The sequence below is a fragment of the Cygnus olor genome, chromosome 6 (genome assembly GCF_009769625.2).
Source record: "Cygnus olor isolate bCygOlo1 chromosome 6, bCygOlo1.pri.v2, whole genome shotgun sequence".
Classification (NCBI taxonomy): Eukaryota; Metazoa; Chordata; class Aves; order Anseriformes; family Anatidae; genus Cygnus; species Cygnus olor.
The window spans coordinates 11442444-11462169 of NC_049174.1; the positions used below are offsets into that span (position 1 = coordinate 11442444).

Here is a 19726-nt window from a genome sequence, read left to right on the forward strand (position 1 = left end):
CTGGCCCCGCTCCCACAGCCCCACGTCCTGCTGGGGCTGGGGCCCCGGGGGCGGGGGGGTCTCACAGAGCAGAAGTGGAGAATCCCCTCCCTCGCCCTGCTGCCTGCGCTCGGGTGGGTGCAGCCAGGACACGATCACTCACGTTTGGGATTGCCCGGACCCCGAGCACTCCATTACCCCACCCCTCACCCCATCCCCATCCCCAGACCCCCCCCTTTTCCCTTCCCTTCCCCTCCCCGGGCAGAGGCGGGGCTGCTCCCGCCGGGGTCGCTCCGGGTCCCGCTGCGCTCCGGGGCCAGCAGGGCCGGGCCGGGCCGGGCCGGGCAGAGCCGAGCCGGGCAGGGCAGAGCCGGGCCGGGCCGGGCCATGTACGCGGGGCGTAAGCGGCGGAAGCCGGCGCCCCGAGCGTGAGTGCGGGCGGGGAGCGGGGCTGGAGTCGGGGCCGGGAACGGGGCCGGCGATGGGATCGGGGCCGGGAGCGGTGCCGGTGCCCGCGGTGACACGGGCGGGTGGCTGTGCCGGCAGGGCGCGGGCTGCGGCGGCCGACGGCGGCAGGTCCAACCCGTCCAAGCGGCACCGGGAGCGGCTGAACCGGGAGCTGGAGCGGCTGGCGGCGCTGCTGCCCTTCCCCGCCGAGGTGGTGGCCGGCCTGGACAAGCTGTCGGTCCTGCGCCTCAGCGCCGGCTTCCTCCGAGCCAGGAGCTTCTTCAGCGGTGAGTTGCCCGGCCGGAGCATCCCCGGGGCCCGTGGGCGTCTGTCCGTCCGTGGGCTGTCCGTCCCTGGACGTCTGTGCCGGTTCTTGTCACTTCACCCCGGCCGCAGCCACCCCGGGGCAGGTGAGCGACCCTACAGGTAGCCCCAAGCAGCAGCGCTGCACAACGCCCGCCGTTCTCCCCGTTTTTATTTTTTTATTTTTTTCCCCCTAACACTGGATTTTCTTGCTCTGACATTGCAAGAATGTCAGCTGCAAGGCTCCGGGAGATGTGCGCACGCCTCGCGCTTCGACAAAAGCGGAGCCGGTGCGTGTTTGGAATTAGAGGGATCTCTAAAGATTACGTTGATTTTGTTTGTGGGTTCCACTGAAGTAGAAAATTGAAGTTTAGGCTGGAGGGTTTCTGCAAGATCCCGGGCTCAGGCTCTGGCAGGCACAGCCACGAGGGTAGCGGCACGTTAGGCAGCACAGTTGGGAAGTTTCTCAGGGAAAGTGACAATTTTCCCCCGTTGCAATAGACTGGAGAAATGCTCACTGTGCTGACGATGAATAATTACCTCTGATGTGGTTACAGTTTATTTGGGAACCTTTTAAAATACGCCGTGTTAAAGATATTTCTGCGTTCCACTGGGCTGTTATTATTGTAATTTGTAGGAGCCCACAGGAGGGGTACTTGGGCAGCACTGGATTTTCCTGTTGAAATACAAGTGGCTTAAAACACCACATGTGACCTCAGAAACATTTTTTTTTTTTTAACTCCAAATCACTGAATATATTGAATGTTCTTTTTTTTTTTTTTTTTCCCTTTTCCATTCTCTTTTAAACATTGCTTGTAGGATTGGCAGGCGGGCAAAATGAAAAATTAATGGCCTGGGAGAGCAGTTGTTTGCCTTGCAGCACCGAGTCGATTTGTTTGCTTGACCGTATCGCCTGCATTCTGCGCGCTGGTTGTAGGGAGCTGTTGGCAGGGAGCTGTGCTGCGAGGCTGAAGGCACTGCCCGGACCCCTCTGCACGGTGCCTGCTGGGGCACCTCGGACCCCCAGGAGCTTGTCCTGCCTGCGAGGGTGCCTCCGAAGGGGCCGAGACAGCAGGGCAGTGCTGGTGATCCTGAGGGCTGCAGAAGCACGCTTGTTCCCGCAGGCTGCTGCGGGGTGGAGGTCCGTGGCGCAGTGCGGGCCTTGCCGGTCTCCTGAAACATGAATGATTTAAAAGCGTAAAGAATTTATAAAATGGAGGGGTGGCAGAGCGTTTCCTTAAAACAGCAGTTTTGAAATGGATGGTCTCGTTGCAAAGCATCATGCCAGAAGTTGTGGGGTGCTTTGGAGTTGTCCTCCTTCCTAGGGACACTGTGCTGGGACGGGGAAAGCATAGGGTGACCCTGGGGGAGGACGGTCCTCCTGCCCCGTGAGGGGCCACCCCTGGCCAGGGCCATGCACCCTGGGGTCTGACATCCCTGTGTCCCCAGCTCAGTGGGTCTGACATCATGTTTTCCCAGCAGCTGAGCTGTGAGTGTGTCTGGAGCTATGGGATGGGCTTCTCTGGTTTAAGTCAGGTCACAGTGATTCAGGTGTGAGAGGGAGGGGGTAAAGTCCCATCCTTTTTGATGCAAATGGTGCTTGGGCATCGAGGTAAGTCTCTTCTGCTTCTTAAAAAAAGTCTTTTTTTTAAAAAAAAAAAAAAAGACTTTTGATTTAAGTAGTTTATCTTTAAAAACAGCTCTGGGCAAGCCCATCTACAATATCAAGTGATTTTAAGTGAGTTTAGTCCACTTTGGTGTGAATGCTGGAGTGATGCTACTCTCTGAGGTGCTGTGCTAGAGCTGAAATAAAACCTTAGGAAGGCTTCTGCAGCATTCAAAATACGTTGCTTTTTCTTTCCTTGACTTTTTTTTTTTCTTTTTGGTCTCCCTTATGTTTCATTTTTTTCCCTTGGTCTGGCAGGGAAAAGAGTTAGAGGGGGCTGGCACAGCCGGGGTCTGTCTGTCTGACTGCTCGGTGCTGAGCCATGCGAGCTCACGTACTCCAACTGCCGTGCAGCATCCTTGGGAATGCAAAGCGTGATCCTGAGGAGATGGCTTTAGCTGCTGAGTGCTGACAAGTCCGGTGTGAGATCAGATGAGGACATACAAGTGTTTTGGGGTCTCTTCTGGTTTATGGAGAGCCGCCAGCCTGTCCCACAGGTGAATCAATCAATTCACCAGGCAAGTTTATGCCAGCTGCCATTTCTCCAGCCCCCTTCTTAAATAATTCATTGCAAGCTAGAAATGCTCTCGCCTCCAGGCTGTTGTTTCTCCCAACTTATTTGAAAATCATTGACTTTTTAATTTTATTTGAATATACTGATCCGTGTGTAGATGGTGTATGGGGAAGCTTATATGGGCTGAAGGGATTAGAAAACAGATGATGGATTCTGGATCACGGTCACTGGTAAAATTTTGGGAATTTCTCTCATTTTGTTTCTGGTTCCTAATCATCTTCTGGACGTGTGACAAATTGTTCAAAATGCAGAGCAGGTTTCATAGGCTCTCATGAAGTACATACCTGCATTTGCATTGCACCGGTCGGGATGGATTGTATGACTTTGCTGTGGAAGCGACCTGCTGTTCAGCTGTCAGAGACACCGTGTGCAAGAAGCATCTGTGCTTTTACCCGAACGGTGGAGTTCTGAGCGTTGGTTTGGGGAGATATTGCCAAAAGGAGCCCCAGTCAGCTGCTGGCACCACGTGTGGCTGTGCAGCCCCGGCTTGGCTGCACTGCTCCGGGACGGCCTCGGCCCGCATGCGATGCCGGCAGCTCGGCCCGGCGGTGCCTGGCTCCCCCTAATCCCTCCCCGCGGGCCCAGCACGTGCCGCCGGCCTGAGGGGAGCTGGCGGCACTTCTTCCTCCCTGGCCCCGGGAGGATCGGCCATGGGGGTCTCGTTTGTTGCTTGGCCCGCTTGAAAGCCTGGTGGGTAGACCCCAAAATATGCCGGGGCCTGGTTTGGAGGAGGGTCTCTTGCAGCATGCTTCTGCTGTGTGCTGGGAGGCTCGTCCACACCGTGCTTCTTGCAGTGCCTTGTCCTGGGCAAGCCCGGCCGGCCAGGGGTGCAAGAGCTGACACCACCCCCACCCCAAGCACTCGTTTGCCCTCTGGGGGTAATTAGCTGTGCCTCTGAAACCTCTGTTATCAACAGTGTGCTCTTCAAAGAAGAGCAGCCCACATGTGCTTGTTCGTTCACTGCATTAGCTCTCCACCGTCCGTGCGGTTCAGTCACCTACTGTGGGCAGCCAAAGCCCAAAAACCTAGGAGGCAGTGTAAGAAAAATAAAGCCTAGTCCTGTGATCACCCGGCTCCCTTGACTGCTAGGTAACGAGCTGGCTTCCAGGGGCGCTTTGAGCTGGGAGAGTCTTGTGACTTTCCTTAGGTAGGCCGTTTCCCCACTGTGTGCCTTCCTTGCCAAATCCTTTTCCCTGGGCCCCATGAGAATGTCTCGCAGGAGGCTGCGGTGCAGCAGGAGCAGCGGGTGTTGCAGGCAGGACCTGGAGGACCTGGTGCTCCCCCTGAGAGCTGCGGGGGAATGCCAGGCCCTGGGGTGCAGGCCCATTGTGGTCCCTGGGACAGGACACGTGTGGTGGAGGGCCCACAGGGGGTGCACAGAGGTTCTGCAGAGCCATCAGCACTCCTGGAAACAGCTGGAAGCCCAGCTTTGAATCCAGCTCCTGAACTTGCTGGAATTCAGGGAATCATAGCATGGTTTGGGCTCAAAAGGACCTTAAAGATCACCTCACCCAATGTCCTGCCATGGGCAGGGACATCTTTCACCAGGCCAGGTTGCCCAAAGCCCCGTCCAGACTGGTTTTGAACACTCTAGTGGTGGGGCACCCACAGCTTCTCTGGGCAGCCTGTTCCAGGGCCTCACCACCCTCATTGTGAAAAATTTCTTCCTTGCATCTTATCTGAACCTGCCCTTGTTTAGTCTAAAACCATTTCCCCTTCTCCTGTCACCGTTTGTGGATTATCATCAAGGATTGTCATCACTTGAAGGACTGTGGCTTGCCAGCGTTAGGAGGTTTTAAACCCTCCTAAGTGCTGGAAAAAGAAGGAAAGGCCTGGCACATCTTTGTCCTCTTTGTCCTTGTTTAAACCTGTGCTTGTGCTTCTCCCTTTGAGACCCATGTGCCTTCAGTGATGCAACAGGGACGTGTAGTTGAGGCCTCCTTGCTTTTAAAAGTGCAATTAGATCTTTTAACAGGATATTCATTATTCACCATGCGCTGTCACAGAACTGGCTGTGTCTGTACCGTTCAGACAAGGGATAAATAATTAATCCATTTAATGAAATTTGTGCCAGTGGGGAGCTGTGGCAGGTATTATGAAACAGTAAGTAAAACTGTAGTATACATTAAGAATAAGCAAGGGGAAGTTTGGGAAGTATTTGCCAGTTGCTAGAAAATGGGCTCCATGCAGCACAATGGTGAGAAATGAAGTGATGCGTCAGCAAGCCAGGGAGGAGATGGCTCTGCTGCCCAGGGTCAGCAAATCTCTGCCTGCTTCTCTTGCCATTTGCTTGACGCTCTTTCCTTCTAGTGCCTTTCAAACACTCCACATCAGGGGACCTGCTCACTACTGCCGCTAAGTCACTTGGCATCCTTGCCTGAGGAATTTGCGTCAGCTAGGGAGAGCTCAGTTCATGACAAATCATAAAAAAATAACTAATAATAATCCAGAACAGGATACACTTTACTGAGTGCATGTTCCTGTTCTTTGCTTCTCAAAGTAGCTGGAGACATGTCAGCTTGTTGTAAAACGTGTGCATTAAATCAGAGAGCACTGATCAGACTTGGCGTGCTGACAGTGTAGCGATGAGAGAAGCTGGAGAGGCAGGTAGCGGTGCTCCGCCTGGCGCTACAGCTGCGCTTCAGCTTTTCACCACTTAGTAATAATAACTCCCATCTCTGCTGCAGAATCACAGAACCTCAAGAGCTTTTGTTTCTCTGCTGTTGTGTGTTTTTTGTTTTTTTTTAGCTGACAATATTCTGTTTCTTCTTTGCAAGCCATTGCAGGAAAACAATTTTGAGGTGTTATTTAATGCATGGGTGTGTGAGCAGAGCTGTGGGTCGTGCTGCCCGTGAGCTTCTCAAGGGGTGGGTATGAAAGGAAGATTGGGAAATATGTCCTGATGAGGTTTTACTCCTATGTGAGTAAAAATCCTGCATTTGGGGAATTGGCAAAAGGAAGAAGGAAAGAGGCAGCTAGAAGGCAATTTTATTTAAAAGAACATCTCTCCTTCTCCCAAAATCTGCTGAAACTAATAATTGGCATGCAGGTGTCCCTACCATCGCTTGCAGATGGCTTCGGTGTTTTCTTGCCTTATTTGAATGATGCCAGCAGCATTGGGAAGACACAATCTGTCACTGCTCTTGAAGAGCTGTGAAGCGGTTGAGTTCTCTTCTGCTTCTCCTGCACCAACCCCTGGGTTACATTTCGGAGACTTCTTGCTTTCCTCCTCAGGCAATGGCTGATGCAAAATCCTGTTCCCACTTCGAGGTTTTGCCTGTGTGGAGGGAAGGGAAGGGGGCTGGGAGATATCCTCTCAAAAATGTTAATACCAGCTTGTTGGTGCAGAGATTCCTCAGGCCCGCAAAGCCCTTGCAGGTTCAGGAGTTCACCGGCAAACCTGTTAGGTGGCGAGGTGTGCCTTCAGCCTCACGTGAAGCAGCTTCCCAAGGCTGGGACCCCCGGCTCCCAATCTACTGCACCTGGGGGTGACAGCACGAGACCTGGTGAGCCGGGTGGCAGCTCTGCATGAGGACCGCCGTGCCAGGTGCTTCGTCCTTCCTGGCAGGGCCATCATGGGATGCTCCTGGAGCCTGGGGGGCTGTGGGGTGACCAAAGCACCCTTGGGGATGGCGGTAGCCTGCCAGGTTGTGCGTGGCACGGTGGGGCCCTGCTTGCTGTGAGCAGAAGTGGTTGAAATGTAATGCCCAGCCTGCCATGGGAAGGGAGATTTTTCTTCCTCTACAATAAAAGGCTTTTTGTGGCAAAACAGCCTGCAGGTCCTGGCAGAAGCTATTTGTTCTTTGGAGAAATAGCAGGAAAATGTGCAAGCCTTTCCTCGCCTTCCTCCTCCTTCAGCTGCCAGCAGCAAAGGTGATGCCAGTGGCCGGAGTGGCACCGTGCCAGCCGATGTCCTCAGAAAAAGCCGCTTCTCTCCCTTTTTTCTTTCCTGCAAAGGCCTTTCTGGGGTCATGCAGCAAGGGCGAAGCTCGCGTCCTGTCTCCCCGCTGGACACAGCTGGCGTGAGGGCAGGCGATCCCCTGGGGATGAGCTTTCCCTGCTCCTGCCCTGCTTGCCCGGGGTAGCGGGGAGGGAGCCGGGGCAGGATGCGGCAGTGGCTCTCCGCTCATCAGCCTGATGTGCCACGACAGCCCTGCTGAATTGCTGACCCACGGGGCTATTTATTTTGGAGACAAAGCCTGGGGGCACCGAGCGGGAGGCCTGCCCACAATGTCCACAGCTAAGAGCAGGTCTATGTGGGGTTCCGTGGGTGGCTTGATGGAAAACGTGCTGTTTGGTGAAGGTCGGGGAAATCCTCGTGGGGAATGTGGTTTGGTGGCTGGGTTTGGTGGCAGATGTTGGCACAGAGATGTTGTGTCGTCCTCTGATTTTAACTGGTGTCTCCTCTGGCCCCGTAGCTCAGGGGCAGCCCAGATGCTGATAGTGAAGTCTATTTTTAGTCAGTGCTTGTGATCCAAGTCCATTACTTGCAAGTTTTCATTTTGAAGGCAAATATCAAACCATTAAACCAGACCTCTTCAACCCTTTAGTCAGTCTTTTATCAACCAGGTTTATTTTTATCATGCACCTCCAGCGCAGCTGTCTGGGAGCTGGCAGGGGAGGAGGAAGACCTTCAATAATTCATAATCCCTGCGTCTTTCTCACAGGGATCAGAAGGGCGAGTGGCTCTGCTTCCTGGGGCTGCTGGAAGGTGCTGCCCAGCCCCGCTCTGCCCGTGGTGCCTGGGATGCTGGCGCAGCCTTGCAGGGAGAGGCGGCTCTTGGTGCCCGGCACCAACCTGCTGCAAACCTAATCCTGGGCTGCTGGCCCCTCAGTGTTCAGATAGCTCCTGGAATAACTGCTGTGTGCTGTGCCCGAGGGGAGTGTCCTGGACCTCCCAGTGGTAGCAGCCAGTTTATTTGCCAGCCAAATGCCTTCACCTGTCCTGATGGTGCTCACAAGAAGCTTTCCAGCTTTGCTGCTTTCTCCATCTTTTAGTGAAAAGAGAGCTGGATTTCCTCATCTGTATTTATGGCACATGGGACGCTATTAGGTTGCCTGCAATTTCAGGTGTCTCTGTTCTTGTATGTGTGTGCATGTTGTTTCTCTCCTGCTGTGAGCTACGGCTTGTCTTAATTTGATTGCATAAACCCTCTTTAACGAGACAAATGATGAGAGATTTTTTTCCCAGCCCGTGAGCTCACTAAACATGTCCTCTTGCAGTACGGGGGTGCAGGCAGTTGCTGGCAGATGCAGGACCTTGTAGTTATTCTGCTGATGCACGTCTGTTTTAGTGATCTCTGGCTTTAACTGCTCTTTACTTGGGGGTTGTTAAAGGTTGTTAAAGGTTGTTAAAGGAAGAAAAAAAAAAAAGGATAAAAGAGGAATTTTGAGGTTATGGAGGGGTGGGGGAAAATGTCCTGTTGAAGTCAGCTCTGGAGAGGCAAAACAAAGGGCTGGCAGAACTTCGCAGCTTCCCCGGGCAGCAGCTTTGCGGCCAGGTCTGTGTTTCGGGCTCTCATGGCGGTGACTTGGGAGCGTTACTGCAGCACTGACATCCCTTCCCTCTGCTTTGCTGCAGTTGCTCTGAAGAACCACAGTGCCAACGAAGCAGAGAGAGATGGAGACCATGACGGCAGCCCCGCTCCAGGCGCAGCAGTGGCAGCAGTACCGGAGGGCGAGCTGCTCCTGCAGGTTAGTGGTCCTTTCCAGCCACCTCTCCCTGGCAGATGCCTTCAAGGGCATTTTCCTCTTGTCCCCTTTCCAGCTCCATCGAGCTTTCCCAAAAAGCAGGCTGCTCTGTCATTATTCCAGGACATTTTGGTGAAGCTTGTGGTGATGTGGGAGGGAGGGAGCTGTCAGGTTCTTGATCTCCATTCATGTATTTATTCATCAGGACAACCTTTTTCCATGGTTGCAAAACTCTTTTTCTACCTGCTGTAATTTCACCTGTAGCAGTTGTGATTGAGCTTCTACTCAAAAGCATTTAAGAACTCTTCAGATCCCTGGGGCAGAAACTGTGTGTCATTTCCCCTTTCCTTTTCCACCCTCCTGGGAGAAAACTGCCACCTGGAAATCAAAGGTGCCAGAGCCCCTTCATCTCAGTGGAAGTAGCACTGAATGTCAGGGCGAGGACAGTCAGTTCTTCTCCTTCTCTGCTTTGGTGCGCGAATGGGCCGTATGTGTAACGCAGGAGCCAAGCACAGCAAGGTGTCTTGAGAATGGTTTTCAAAACGGGGGTGTTCTCCAAACTCTGGTGAAAACAGGGAAGGCAATGTTGTGGAAGCTTTCTCTGTTTTTCAGGCAGTGAGGCATAACACAGAACACATCAATAGGTGCAGATGACCGCTATGCTCAGAGTATTCTCACACACGTGCCCATATACACACAGGGTGCATCGTAGCATCCCGGGAGCTCTGCGAGAAGCACGTGGCTGGCTCCTTTGAAGATGCTGGAGGCACCCCACGTCCGTGCTTCTCTGTTTGCAAGCTGGGTCGGGGGGATGAGTGGGTTTGTCCCCCCATGGAGCTCCTCCGCTCCCTCTGAGCCCGAAGGTCTCACTCTGTGAGCTGGGCAGCCCCGGCGCCTGTCCAGAAGCTCACTCAGCAGTAATTATAATTACTGTCTTGCCTGGTTGCTGGGGAGCCAGGATCTCGGTGCCTAGTGAGAGAAACACTGGTTAATAACCAAAACCCCGAGGGGTTTCTGCTGTCAAAGCACAGAGCTGTGGACATAGCTAAACCGCACTCAGCGGGGCTGGCCAGGGATTGATGCCCTGCTCATCACACTTCTCCCAGAGCTTGGTGCCGCCCTTGCAGAGGCACCAAGCGAGGGGCTAAAAGCTCTGGCTTTAGGTTTGGCTCTCGCAGGGGCTCTCCTGTGGGATGCTGGATGTGGCACGTAGTCAGGACTTGCCTCCATGCCATGGGGAAAAACTCCTCCAGTTTAAAAACCTACATCTGCTCTGTCTGCCACCTTAGATGCCTGATATTCCTTTCTCTCATCTCCTGGTCCACCCTGTTCCTCCCCTTCTGCTCCTGAGGTTTTCCAGCCTTATGTTTTTGGTCTGTTCTTGTCAGCAAGGCTGCCTTCAGCAGGCTCAGTCTGCCTGTTGGTTGGTGTGACAAGGAAGGATGGGGCACTGCAAGACCTTGCTCGCTGCCACTGCGGCAGGACAGTGCCTCCAGAGCTGCTCAAAGGGTTAAAGTGCATTTGGCAGCACTAATTAACCTCTGCAGCAGATTCCCACACACTGAGATCAACCCCGTAAATAGAAAGAGCGTTTGTGCCTGGGATAAAGGGAAGGAGAGGGGGGAGAAACGCGGACCTGGACAATGAAGCAGGAATGGCAGCAACAATAGCCGGACTTGGCTGAGACAACACGCTAGACCCTAATTAATCCTGATGTCTGTACATGACGAAGCGAGGGAAGCAGGATGGGGCTGGCTGCCCTGGCTGCAGCCAGGTTAGTGGTTCGGGATGGGTTTTGGCTGTGCACTGCCACAGGTTTGGGGGAACAGGAGGACCCTGCCTTCTGGTGGGTTCCTGCTTGGGGTTGGCAGCAGCGTCCCCGGAGGGACCTCTTGTCCTTAGGAGGGGTGGTAGGGCGGCGGTGCCAGCCCTGTGAAAGCTCTGTGGCTTCTGGAGACTACAGCTCCCGGACTGGTGGGGCAGCTCCTCTGCACCTCGCAGTCCTCACAGATCTCCAGGGGCCAAGGACACTGTCCCTGGTCCCTTCTACCATGTCCCTTCCTGCCAGGGCAACACCCAAATTACCACCCAGGTTTGTGAGGCTGGTAGGAATGAGCCTTTCTGGGGGAGGACAGAGACTCCGACTGGCTCAGCCCCTTCCTGCCAGGGAATGCAGTGCTCCCTTGGATGTTGGCTTTGCAGTCCTGGAGCTCGAGGAGAGGACAGAAGAGCCACTGAACTGTAAAATGTGTTACAAAACAAAACAGAAACAAAACCACACAAAGTTGTGTAGCATTAAAAATGCATCAGAAACTTAGGGTTGGTGGCTGCGTTTGCTGTTTTCTGTGGGGAGGGCTTAGTTCTTCAGGCCTGCAAGGGCAGAGGAGCCTGAGCATTTATTTTATACGAGCAGACCACAGCATTCAGCGAGCGCCTCCAGCCTCCTTGGGCGGAGGACATGCACACGCTCTTTCGGCACCTGGGGAGGACAGCAGGGATGCAAATGCAGCTGGAGCTGGGTGGCTGTCCCCAAAGTGCACTCCTCTCTGCTGCCAGCACTGCAGGAGCAACTCCACCTGCAAGGGCCAAGTGTCAGCAAGAGATACGCAGCCAACGCTGGCACAGTGGCTATGCAGTGGGCTTGCTCCCACTGAACATCCTCTGGCTTTTCCAGCCCCACGCTGTCCTTGGCCTCACGTGGCTGCCAGGAGCCTCCCCGGGCCGCAGGGAGGACAGGAACTACGCAGGAGGAGCCACCCAGGCAGACACAAGTTAACCTTAAATGCAGCCCATGTGAGTGCTGCTTTGATTCCCGATTGTCAAAAAGGCTTCTTTCCGCCAGAGTACCAGAATGGACCAGTTCCCGATGGTGTCTGGTTTCATTCTGCAAGTGGTTCTCAGATTTGTGTTCACTCTTCGCTTAGGATGAGGATAAATGTCCAAACCTGAATCCGAGTGAGGATGGAAGCAAAGTTTTCCATCAGTTCCAATTAGTGTACTCTCGGGCAGCTGTATGGAAGAGAGCTACGTGACCTCAGAGAAACCCAGCAGAAGGTACTGTCTGCTTTCTCAGTGAGTGCAGCTCCGCTGGCGTTGATCCCACTTCTCTCCAGTCAGCCTTCAGTTGGCAGGATTTAACCAAGCGAGGCAGAACAGAGGAAATCTAAGAATAAGCTCTGGGCTTGACCTCTGCTAGGTAAAGCAGGATCTCACCAGGTGGGCCAGAGTAGCAGAGATCGGGAGTCTCCTGCGTCCTTATTGCCCTCACTGTGTGTTTCTGCAAGGGGGAAAAATAAACGTAGAGGATCAGCTGGCACTGCCCAGGGCTGCTGTGCTACCGAGCAGGACCTTGAGATGTTCCTTTGCTCACAGCTGCTGGTGGGCCCAGCAGTGAGATGCGGTTGGAAGGGCTTCCTCTTCTTCCAGGGCTTCTGTGCTTTGTCTTGCGCTTTGTCTTCTGGCACGCACCTCTCCCTTCGTGGGGCAGTGGACCGGCCAGGACTGGGGCGACCAGTGTCCAAGCAGAATGAAACATGCGGTCCTGCTACAAAAGGGTGATGTGAGCGTGGCACATACCTGCGGACCTCCTCTCTCTCCTAGGCACTCAACGGCTTCGTGCTGGTGGTAACGTCAGAAGGGCTGATATTTTACTCCTCGCACACAATCCAGGACTATCTGGGATTTCATCAGGTTGGTGGAACACCTCTGGCTGGCAGCGATGGGTTTGCAGGCTGGATTTTTCCTTGGCAGTGGAAAATAGCCGAAGCTCCCTGCGGGAATTGCAGGGTCTTTGGAGGGTTGCATGTACAGGGAAGAAGGCAAGACATTGTCTGTGGCTGCTGGGTGGTCTGAACCATTACCGTGACCCCAGACTATCGCTTCTTTCTAGGGGCTCAAAAGTCATCACAGAGGGGAGCAGGGACTGAGACCTGCAATATACGAAGCCCTTTACCCTCCTTTTGAGTTCAGTGGCTTGGGAATTGGAGATGTGAAGTGCCCTTGCTTCACTGAGCTTGAGAGATGAGAGAGTTAAGTGTCTGAAGAGGGTCTTCGCTGTGTTTTTTGTGCCCCAACCCAGCCCTGGCGACAGAGCAGGCACACTAGCAAAGCCTCATCTGGAAGAAAAACCTCATCTCAGTGGAATGGGGAGTTTCTCATCTTCTAAAAATGTGAAGTTTCCCGGTGCCCAGGAGACTGCAGGCTCCTGGGAGCATGCACAGAGGCTAGGCTACAGACAGGGCTGTAATTCCTCCAGGGCAGAAAGGCTGGGAACTGACTTGTTTGCTTGTTGAGCATTCGCACAGGGTTGTGTGAGTAGGCTGCAGAAAGCCAGCAGCCTGAGAGTTACACATCCAGATGGCTGGGAAGGGAAAATTCCCCTTTCTCACCATCCCAGCGCTGCAGGGTCAGGGAAGACGAGAAGCATCACAATATCCTTTGGAAGGACAGCTCCCTAGGGCCACTGCTCACCCCTGCTTCCTCTCCACACTTCTGTAGCAGGCAGCATTTGCCACGTAAGGCACCAAACACTGTGTTGGCTCAGCGTAGCATCCCCTCTGCATTCGTGTCCCTACACGAGCGACAGCGGGGATTTTCACAGTGGTCTTGCGAATTTGGACCCCGTGTCGTCAGACGTGGTCATGGGGAGGTGTCAAAGCAACTTTGTTAGCCCAGAGATGCTTTCCACCAGCCACGCTGACAGGCTGACATTCATCGCTCTGCTGTGTAATGCTGTGGGGGATGCCTGGGGCTCCCTGCCCAGTTTGCCTTTGGGCACCCGCTCACCTGGGTGACCCACAGTAAATCCTGTGAGGCTCCAACGCTTTGTGGTTATCTGAGCACCCAAATAACCTGGAAGCAACTGGGTCAAATTTACTAGGACATTGGGCTTCCCGTCAAGCTTTTAGTTACCGTAGGCGTGGTGTTGCTCGCACGCAGCTGGCTTTCCCCAGCCCGTGCTGGGTAGATGAGAACCCTCCACCCAGGCAGAGGGAGCAAGTCCTGGAGCTCTTGGGAACAGTGTAGAGATGTGGCAGCTTTGCTTTCGTAACTCAGCACCAGGATTTTGAAGGAAACCATGCGAGGGGGATGCACTGGGGAAACTGGGTGGGATATGGCCTACAGAGCAGGATTCAGGACTGACAGGCTCTTTCAAGGTGAAAATCGGCACCCGGGGGCAGGCCACGTCGCTCACGCGTTGCTTTCTCCTCTAGACAGATGTCATGCACCAGAGCGTCTTCGAGCTGATCCACACTGAGGACCAGCAGGAATTCAGGCGCAACCTCCACTGGGCTCTCAATCCGCCCCACGCTCCCGAGGGGGAGCCCTCTCCTGAAGGTAGGCGCAGGCTGGGAAGCAGGCATGGCCAGCACGAGCTGCTCTGTTCCCTCTCTACGCTGTGGAACCAGCTACCAGCCGCATGGGGTTTGTGTCCTTGTGGCTCATCCAACACGCCGTGGCTCTGCCGAGACTTCTGTTGCCATGCTCTGCAGATGCTTCAGTCCCCGGTGCTGCTGGGGACTGGGACCACCAGCCTATGGCTCCTCTCTCAGCTCCTATCTCCTGCAGGGAGGAAGAGTCTTGGCTCTTCTGCTACTGCCTACAAGCCCGATCAGCTGCCCCCAGAAAACTCTTCCTTTCTGGAAAGGAGCTTCGTGTGCCGGTTTCGCTGCCTCCTGGATAATTCCTCTGGCTTCCTGGTGAGTACAGGGCTGCACTGAAAGCTCTGCAGCAGGCTCCCCCTAAGGGCTTCATGCTGCTGTTGGAGCTTAAAAGTTGGCCTTGAAAGACCTGGTACTCTTTTCTGTCATGTGTAGTATCTGCCTATCTCAAGAAAGAGATTTTTTCTGTGTCTTTTCTTATGTTTAGTCTCTATGTACAACCTCTTCCTGAGGGACATGTTCCTCTCCTCTCAGAGGTACTGAATCTTAAACAAAATTGCTTTTTCTCCACAGGGATTGCCAGGGGTTTGTGTTAAATGCATGTCTTAAGACCAAATAGATGCTGTTCATCTCTCCTCTCTGCTGCAAGTTAATGGGGTTCTTAGCTTCATAATCACGGGTGTAATGAGCCTCTTTCTCTCTTCCTCTCTCATCCCAATTCAGTTTGGAAACTCAACATGAAGAAAGAGTCCTGGTTGTCCATCTCTTAGAAGCAGTGGTGCTCAGTGGGGTTGTGACATGGCTCGCTTAAAATGAAGAGCAGCTTATGCATGACATGATGCACTGATGCAACTGCAGGCTGCTGTGCAGCTGAGCCCTGGGCCAGCAGTGGGGAGCTGCTGGGGGAGAAAGCAATGGGGAGCTGCTGCCCTGGGGAGCTGAGTGTAACATCCCTTTAAAACCCCGTCTTATTTTAGAGGGGAGTACTGTCTGTGCTCACCTGGGAGTGGGGAAGTTGCGAGGGACAACGCTGCAGGAGCACCAGTTGGTGGGACCTGTGGCGTTGCCCTGGCTGGGGCTGTGGGAGACCCATGCAGAACACGTGAACCTCCTCAGTTTGGAGGGTCACCCAAACTGAGTTCACCCAGCTCTTTGTGGTACTGACCTTTTCTTCTCTTTCTAGGCTTTAAACCTTCAAGGCAGGCTGAAATTCCTTCATGGGCAGAACAAAAGGTCTGAAGATGGATCTGCACTCCCCCCCCAGCTTGCTCTTTTTGCCATCTCCACCCCCTTGCAGCCCCCATCCATCCTGGAGATCAGAACCAAGAATATGATCTTCAGGACAAAGCACAAGCTGGACTTCACCCCCTTGGCGTGTGATGCCAAGTAAGTGTCAGAGCTAAGCCGAGGGGTGATGCTGCGTGCTTACTGCACGTTAGTTCGTGTTGTGCCTGGTGATTTCTGCCTCTCAGCCGGGTGCATTCTTCCTCTTCGGCAGGGGGAAGATCGTTTTGGGCTACACCGAGGCAGAGCTGCGGATGTGTGGCACAGGCTACCAGTTCATCCATGCTGCCGACATGCTGTACTGTGCCGAGAACCACGTCAGAAGTAAGAGTCCTTTTCCCTGGTCCATTGGTGCCCACCTCTGAGGCTGGGACTATGGGCAGCTTCTTTAGCACTGTGTCAAGCCAGGCAGCTCCTTGCCCGTAGGACACTTTGCTTTATGCCTTGCTATGATGCTCTTGTCACTCTGTAGGGAGCTCGGGGTGGTGAGCAGTGAGGTGTATCTAGCCAGGGTGGTGTCCCCTGCATGTGCCAGCCAGGACATCCTTCAGCTGTGACCCTCCCGCTTATCCCTGCGGGAAACGGCAGCGTTGCTGGAGGCAGCCCTGCCTCGGGTGACGTGCTGACGGGCCCCTGCACACGTGCTTCCTCCCGGCAGTGATGAGAACGGGGGAGAGCGGCCTGACGGTCTTCCGCCTGCTGACCAAGGACAAGCGCTGGAAGTGGGTGCAGGCCAACGCGCGCCTCGTCTACAAGCACGGCAAGCCCGAGTACATCATTGTCACACAGAGACCCCTCGTGTGAGTGCCTCGTGTGATGCTCATATCCCTGCTCTGGTGTCCTGAGCACCAGCCTGAGCTTACCCTGGCGGCTGCTCTCCAGCTGCTGTGGGGACACGTGGGTGCGGGAGCAGCAGGGACCTCCAATGTGCCTGCAGGAGGGCAGCAGGCCAACACCCCTCTCCTCGGGGTCCACAGCACAGAGGAGCAATGCAAAGGCCTGGCTTCTGTCTGGCTCCACTACCCTCTGCATTTTAAGTATCTGTTGTTTTTGCTACAGATGTTGTTTTTTTTGTGCATGTATATATTTAAATATATATATGTGTGCATTCCTTTGCACATAAATGCGCGTGTGTGAGTGTGTACACATGGAACCATATGTCCCATCAGTGGACATGGGCTGGTTGTAGCAAAGGGGCCTTGGGTTTCAGGATTCAGAGTTCTGCACTGTAGAGCAGTTTACAGAGTGTGTACACATACAGACCACACTCTCCTCTTCCTGCTCTGCAGAGATGAAGAAGGAGGAGAGCACCTTCGAAAACGGTCCATGCATCTTCCCTTTACCTTTGCTACCGGAGAAGCACTCTTATACCAAAGCACTTACCCTCTCCCAGGCTTCTCTGATGCTTTCCAGAGCAAAGGGAGGAGCAGCAAGTCCAAGAAGACCTCCCACAGCAATGGAGGGCACTCCCAGAAGGACAGCATTGCCCCCAGTTCTTTGCTGGGTGCCGTGCTGCAGCAGGACAAGGCAGTGTACATCTCTCACCCATCTCCTGCGCCTAGCCACTCGTTCAGCAGCAGTTTCTTGGACCACCTTGAGGACATGTCCTCGCTGGGTGCAGAAGGAGAGGCCTGGAGCATGGACACTGCTCCAGTTTCCTCAAGGGAAGACAGCTTCAAAAAGGAGCTGGTGGATTTGCAGCAGGAGGACCCTCTCTTGGCCACCCTGGACTCTCTGTCAATTAACAGCGAAGAGAGCTGCTCCAACAACGAGTTTTTCAGCGCACTGGAGAGTCTGGGGCTGAACACTGAAGACCTGGAGCTCCTGCTGCTGGATGAGAAAATGGTGATGGTCAATATGGACCTTGATCACACCCCATCCCTGAGCAACCTCCTCACCAACAACGAGACCCTCTCCTACATCCATGCCATGCTGGTGAACAAGTCCGAGGGAGACCACCAGGCCTGCCCCCTGCCAGGTGCTACCTCGAGCCCACCTGGAGGCTCAGCTGCGTACCCGGCCCAGCAAACACAGCAGCCTGGTATTGTCCCAGGCCAGGCCGCTGCTCTGCTGTGGGAACAGTCCCTCCATGAGGCACCAGGGCAGCCATCCGCGCTGCCCCCGAGGCCGGCGGAGGCAGGGAAGGAACCGTCTGGAGGCTTGCAGTGGAGGCCCGGTGGGGAGGAGGGCCTGCTCCGCTTCTTCCACCTGACGCAGGGCACCCCGTGGGTCAAAGCTGCTGGCTCGCCCCTGGGAGCCCCATACCCACAGGAGGTTCAGCAGCCGGAGCGTGACTTCCCAGCCGTGCATCCCACCCAAGGGGACATTCTCCAGACCTTCTCCTTGCCCAGCCAGTGCCAGGGGCGTGGGGCACCACCGAGTCAGCCAAAATTCAAGGCTGGCCGGCGCCTGCTGGTGAACAGGTTGTGTGGCCACCATTCCCCCTCTTCTCCACAATTCCTTCCCACTAGCAGCAATAGCCCATGGCAGGACTATGTCTCCCCACTCCTGACAGCCCCAGCTCAGTCTGATTTTTATGGCATCAGCCAAGACTTGATCTCCCAGCACCAGGGCTGCTTGGGTCCAGCACCTGGGCCTGGCGCACCAGCAGTGGACTTTAACCTAAACGGATTGTGCAGCATGGAAACCCTGGGCAGTGGAGGGTCCCAGGAGGAGATGGTTCCATACTCTGGGTTTTTCCCCCCTTCCTCATACCAGCTTATTCCCGAGAAGCAGCCGAGCCCCGTCCCCTCCATGTCCCAGTACCCTTTCCTGAGCTCACCTGCAGAGAGCTTTGGCAGCATCAGCGGCGCGCTGGAGGCGCCCGTGAATTCCTGCGGGGTGTACACCTCCATGCTGAGCCAGGACACCAGACATGAGGTAAGGGCCTCTCTGCTCTTGACCTCAGTGTTTTCTGTGCTGGGATTTCCTGGGGGTCTTAGCACAGGAAAGGCACGTGCTGCCTGTTGGGTAGACAGGAATCACCTTGCTCTGCCAGTGCATGGCCAGAAAGACTTCAGAGGCTTTTCTTTGCACCAGGAGTTGCAGAGCAAGAGATCAGAACATGGGTTCTTCCCTTTAGAAGGTGTCTGGCTGTGGGTCTGGTTTCCACATGGTTTGTTTTTTTTGCCCTTTTTGTGTAGGGAATAATTGCAGCCATGCACTGGTAAGCTTTGATGGGTGGTGCGTGTCAGATGATGATCTGCTGTCCCATCTTACAGGCACAGAGTTGAGATCTGTCAGGGGATTTCAGGTGCCTTAAATGTCCCCAGACAAGATCCACCAAGACTCTGCTAAATTCTTTAGGTAGCTTCTTTACAGCTCTGCCAGTAAAACCCTGCCAAGTGCCTCAGCACTCTCTTTCCTCTCTCTTCTTGTAGCCTGACAGCAGCTGTATTTTGCCCGGTGCTCAGATGGGGCTCCCCGGAGACGTGCCAAAGGGCAGCCTCGCTCCCTCCTGCAAGCTGCGCCCTCGTGCAGAAGTGCTGCCGGATCACCCCCACCCCTCCAGCAGTGACTTCTGTCTCTAGGAGAGCAAGACCAGACCCAGCAAAGTGGGGTTATTCACTGGGGATGGAGCTGCCTTCCAGCTGTGGACAGCAAACCTTCCCCCTACCACGTGTGTCCTGTCCTGGCTCTTGGTGCTTTGGCTTGGCTGTTTCCTGTGTTTTATCAGCTTCCCCCCATCCTGCCCCTGCAGAGGCTCCACGTGCCGGTGCTGGTCCCCTGGGGGCACCCAGGGCTTTGGGAAGGGAGGTGGCTGCTGTGGCAGGAGGGCAGTTATCTCCAGGGCACGGTGAGGCGGGTCAGCTGGCGTGCATAGCATCGTCTTTATCTTGCATCATCCAAGAGTAGTGTCAGTCTTGGTCAGCTGGAGGATCTCAAATTTTGAGGCACGTTGGTTGTTTGCTTGTGTCCCACCCCCTGACCTTCTTGCTCCTGTTTCCTCGGCAGGGTGAGCGTCTGCCCATGTTGTCCACACACCTTACTGAGAGTCACATTTGAAATGTTTTAGCCTTCTATGGTTGCTGTTGTTTTTAAATGGCATTCAGACTAGCTGTTGCTCTAGAAAGAGAAAGGATTGCTCTCAAACGGCAGCCAGGTTGGTGCATTGGAGGATGCATTTCTGGTGCATTTTGCTGGGCTTTTGGAAATCCACGCTGCTTCCGTAGCTGTCACCTGGCTGCCACGGTTCGGCACTCCCTGTCTGTGCAAGCAGCCCTCACCTCTGAGGACGGGTGGGTTTCTGCTCCATGCTGATGGCCAGGCAAGGCTGTCGTTCTCCAGCTTCACCAAAGCTTTGCAGTTACATGCATCATTCAACAACGATGCAAGAGTTGTGGGCAGAAAAAAAAGATGGGAAAGGTTTTCACCTGTGCTATTAAATTTCCTGCCATCCCA

The 19726-nt window shown here is 54.4% G+C and overlaps 1 protein-coding gene across 2 annotated transcripts; it reads left to right on the forward strand.

Moving 5' to 3' along the window:
- Positions 1-254: 254 nt before the first annotated feature.
- Positions 255-19726, forward strand: LOC121072343 (aryl hydrocarbon receptor-like). 2 transcript variants are annotated; one of them, XM_040561853.1, is made up of 11 exons: positions 255-407; positions 526-713; positions 8551-8663; positions 12261-12350; positions 13874-13997; positions 14229-14359; positions 15225-15427; positions 15540-15649; positions 15984-16125; positions 16615-18205; positions 18706-19720. In XM_040561853.1, exons 1-11 carry the CDS (start codon positions 367-369, stop codon positions 18853-18855), a joined length of 2883 nt encoding a protein of 960 aa, XP_040417787.1. In that variant the 5' UTR covers positions 255-366; the 3' UTR covers positions 18856-19720. The 2 variants fall into 2 exon arrangements, with proteins under 2 accessions (XP_040417787.1, XP_040417786.1); XM_040561852.1 differs by lacking the exon at positions 255-407 and having other exon boundaries at positions 445-713; positions 18706-19726.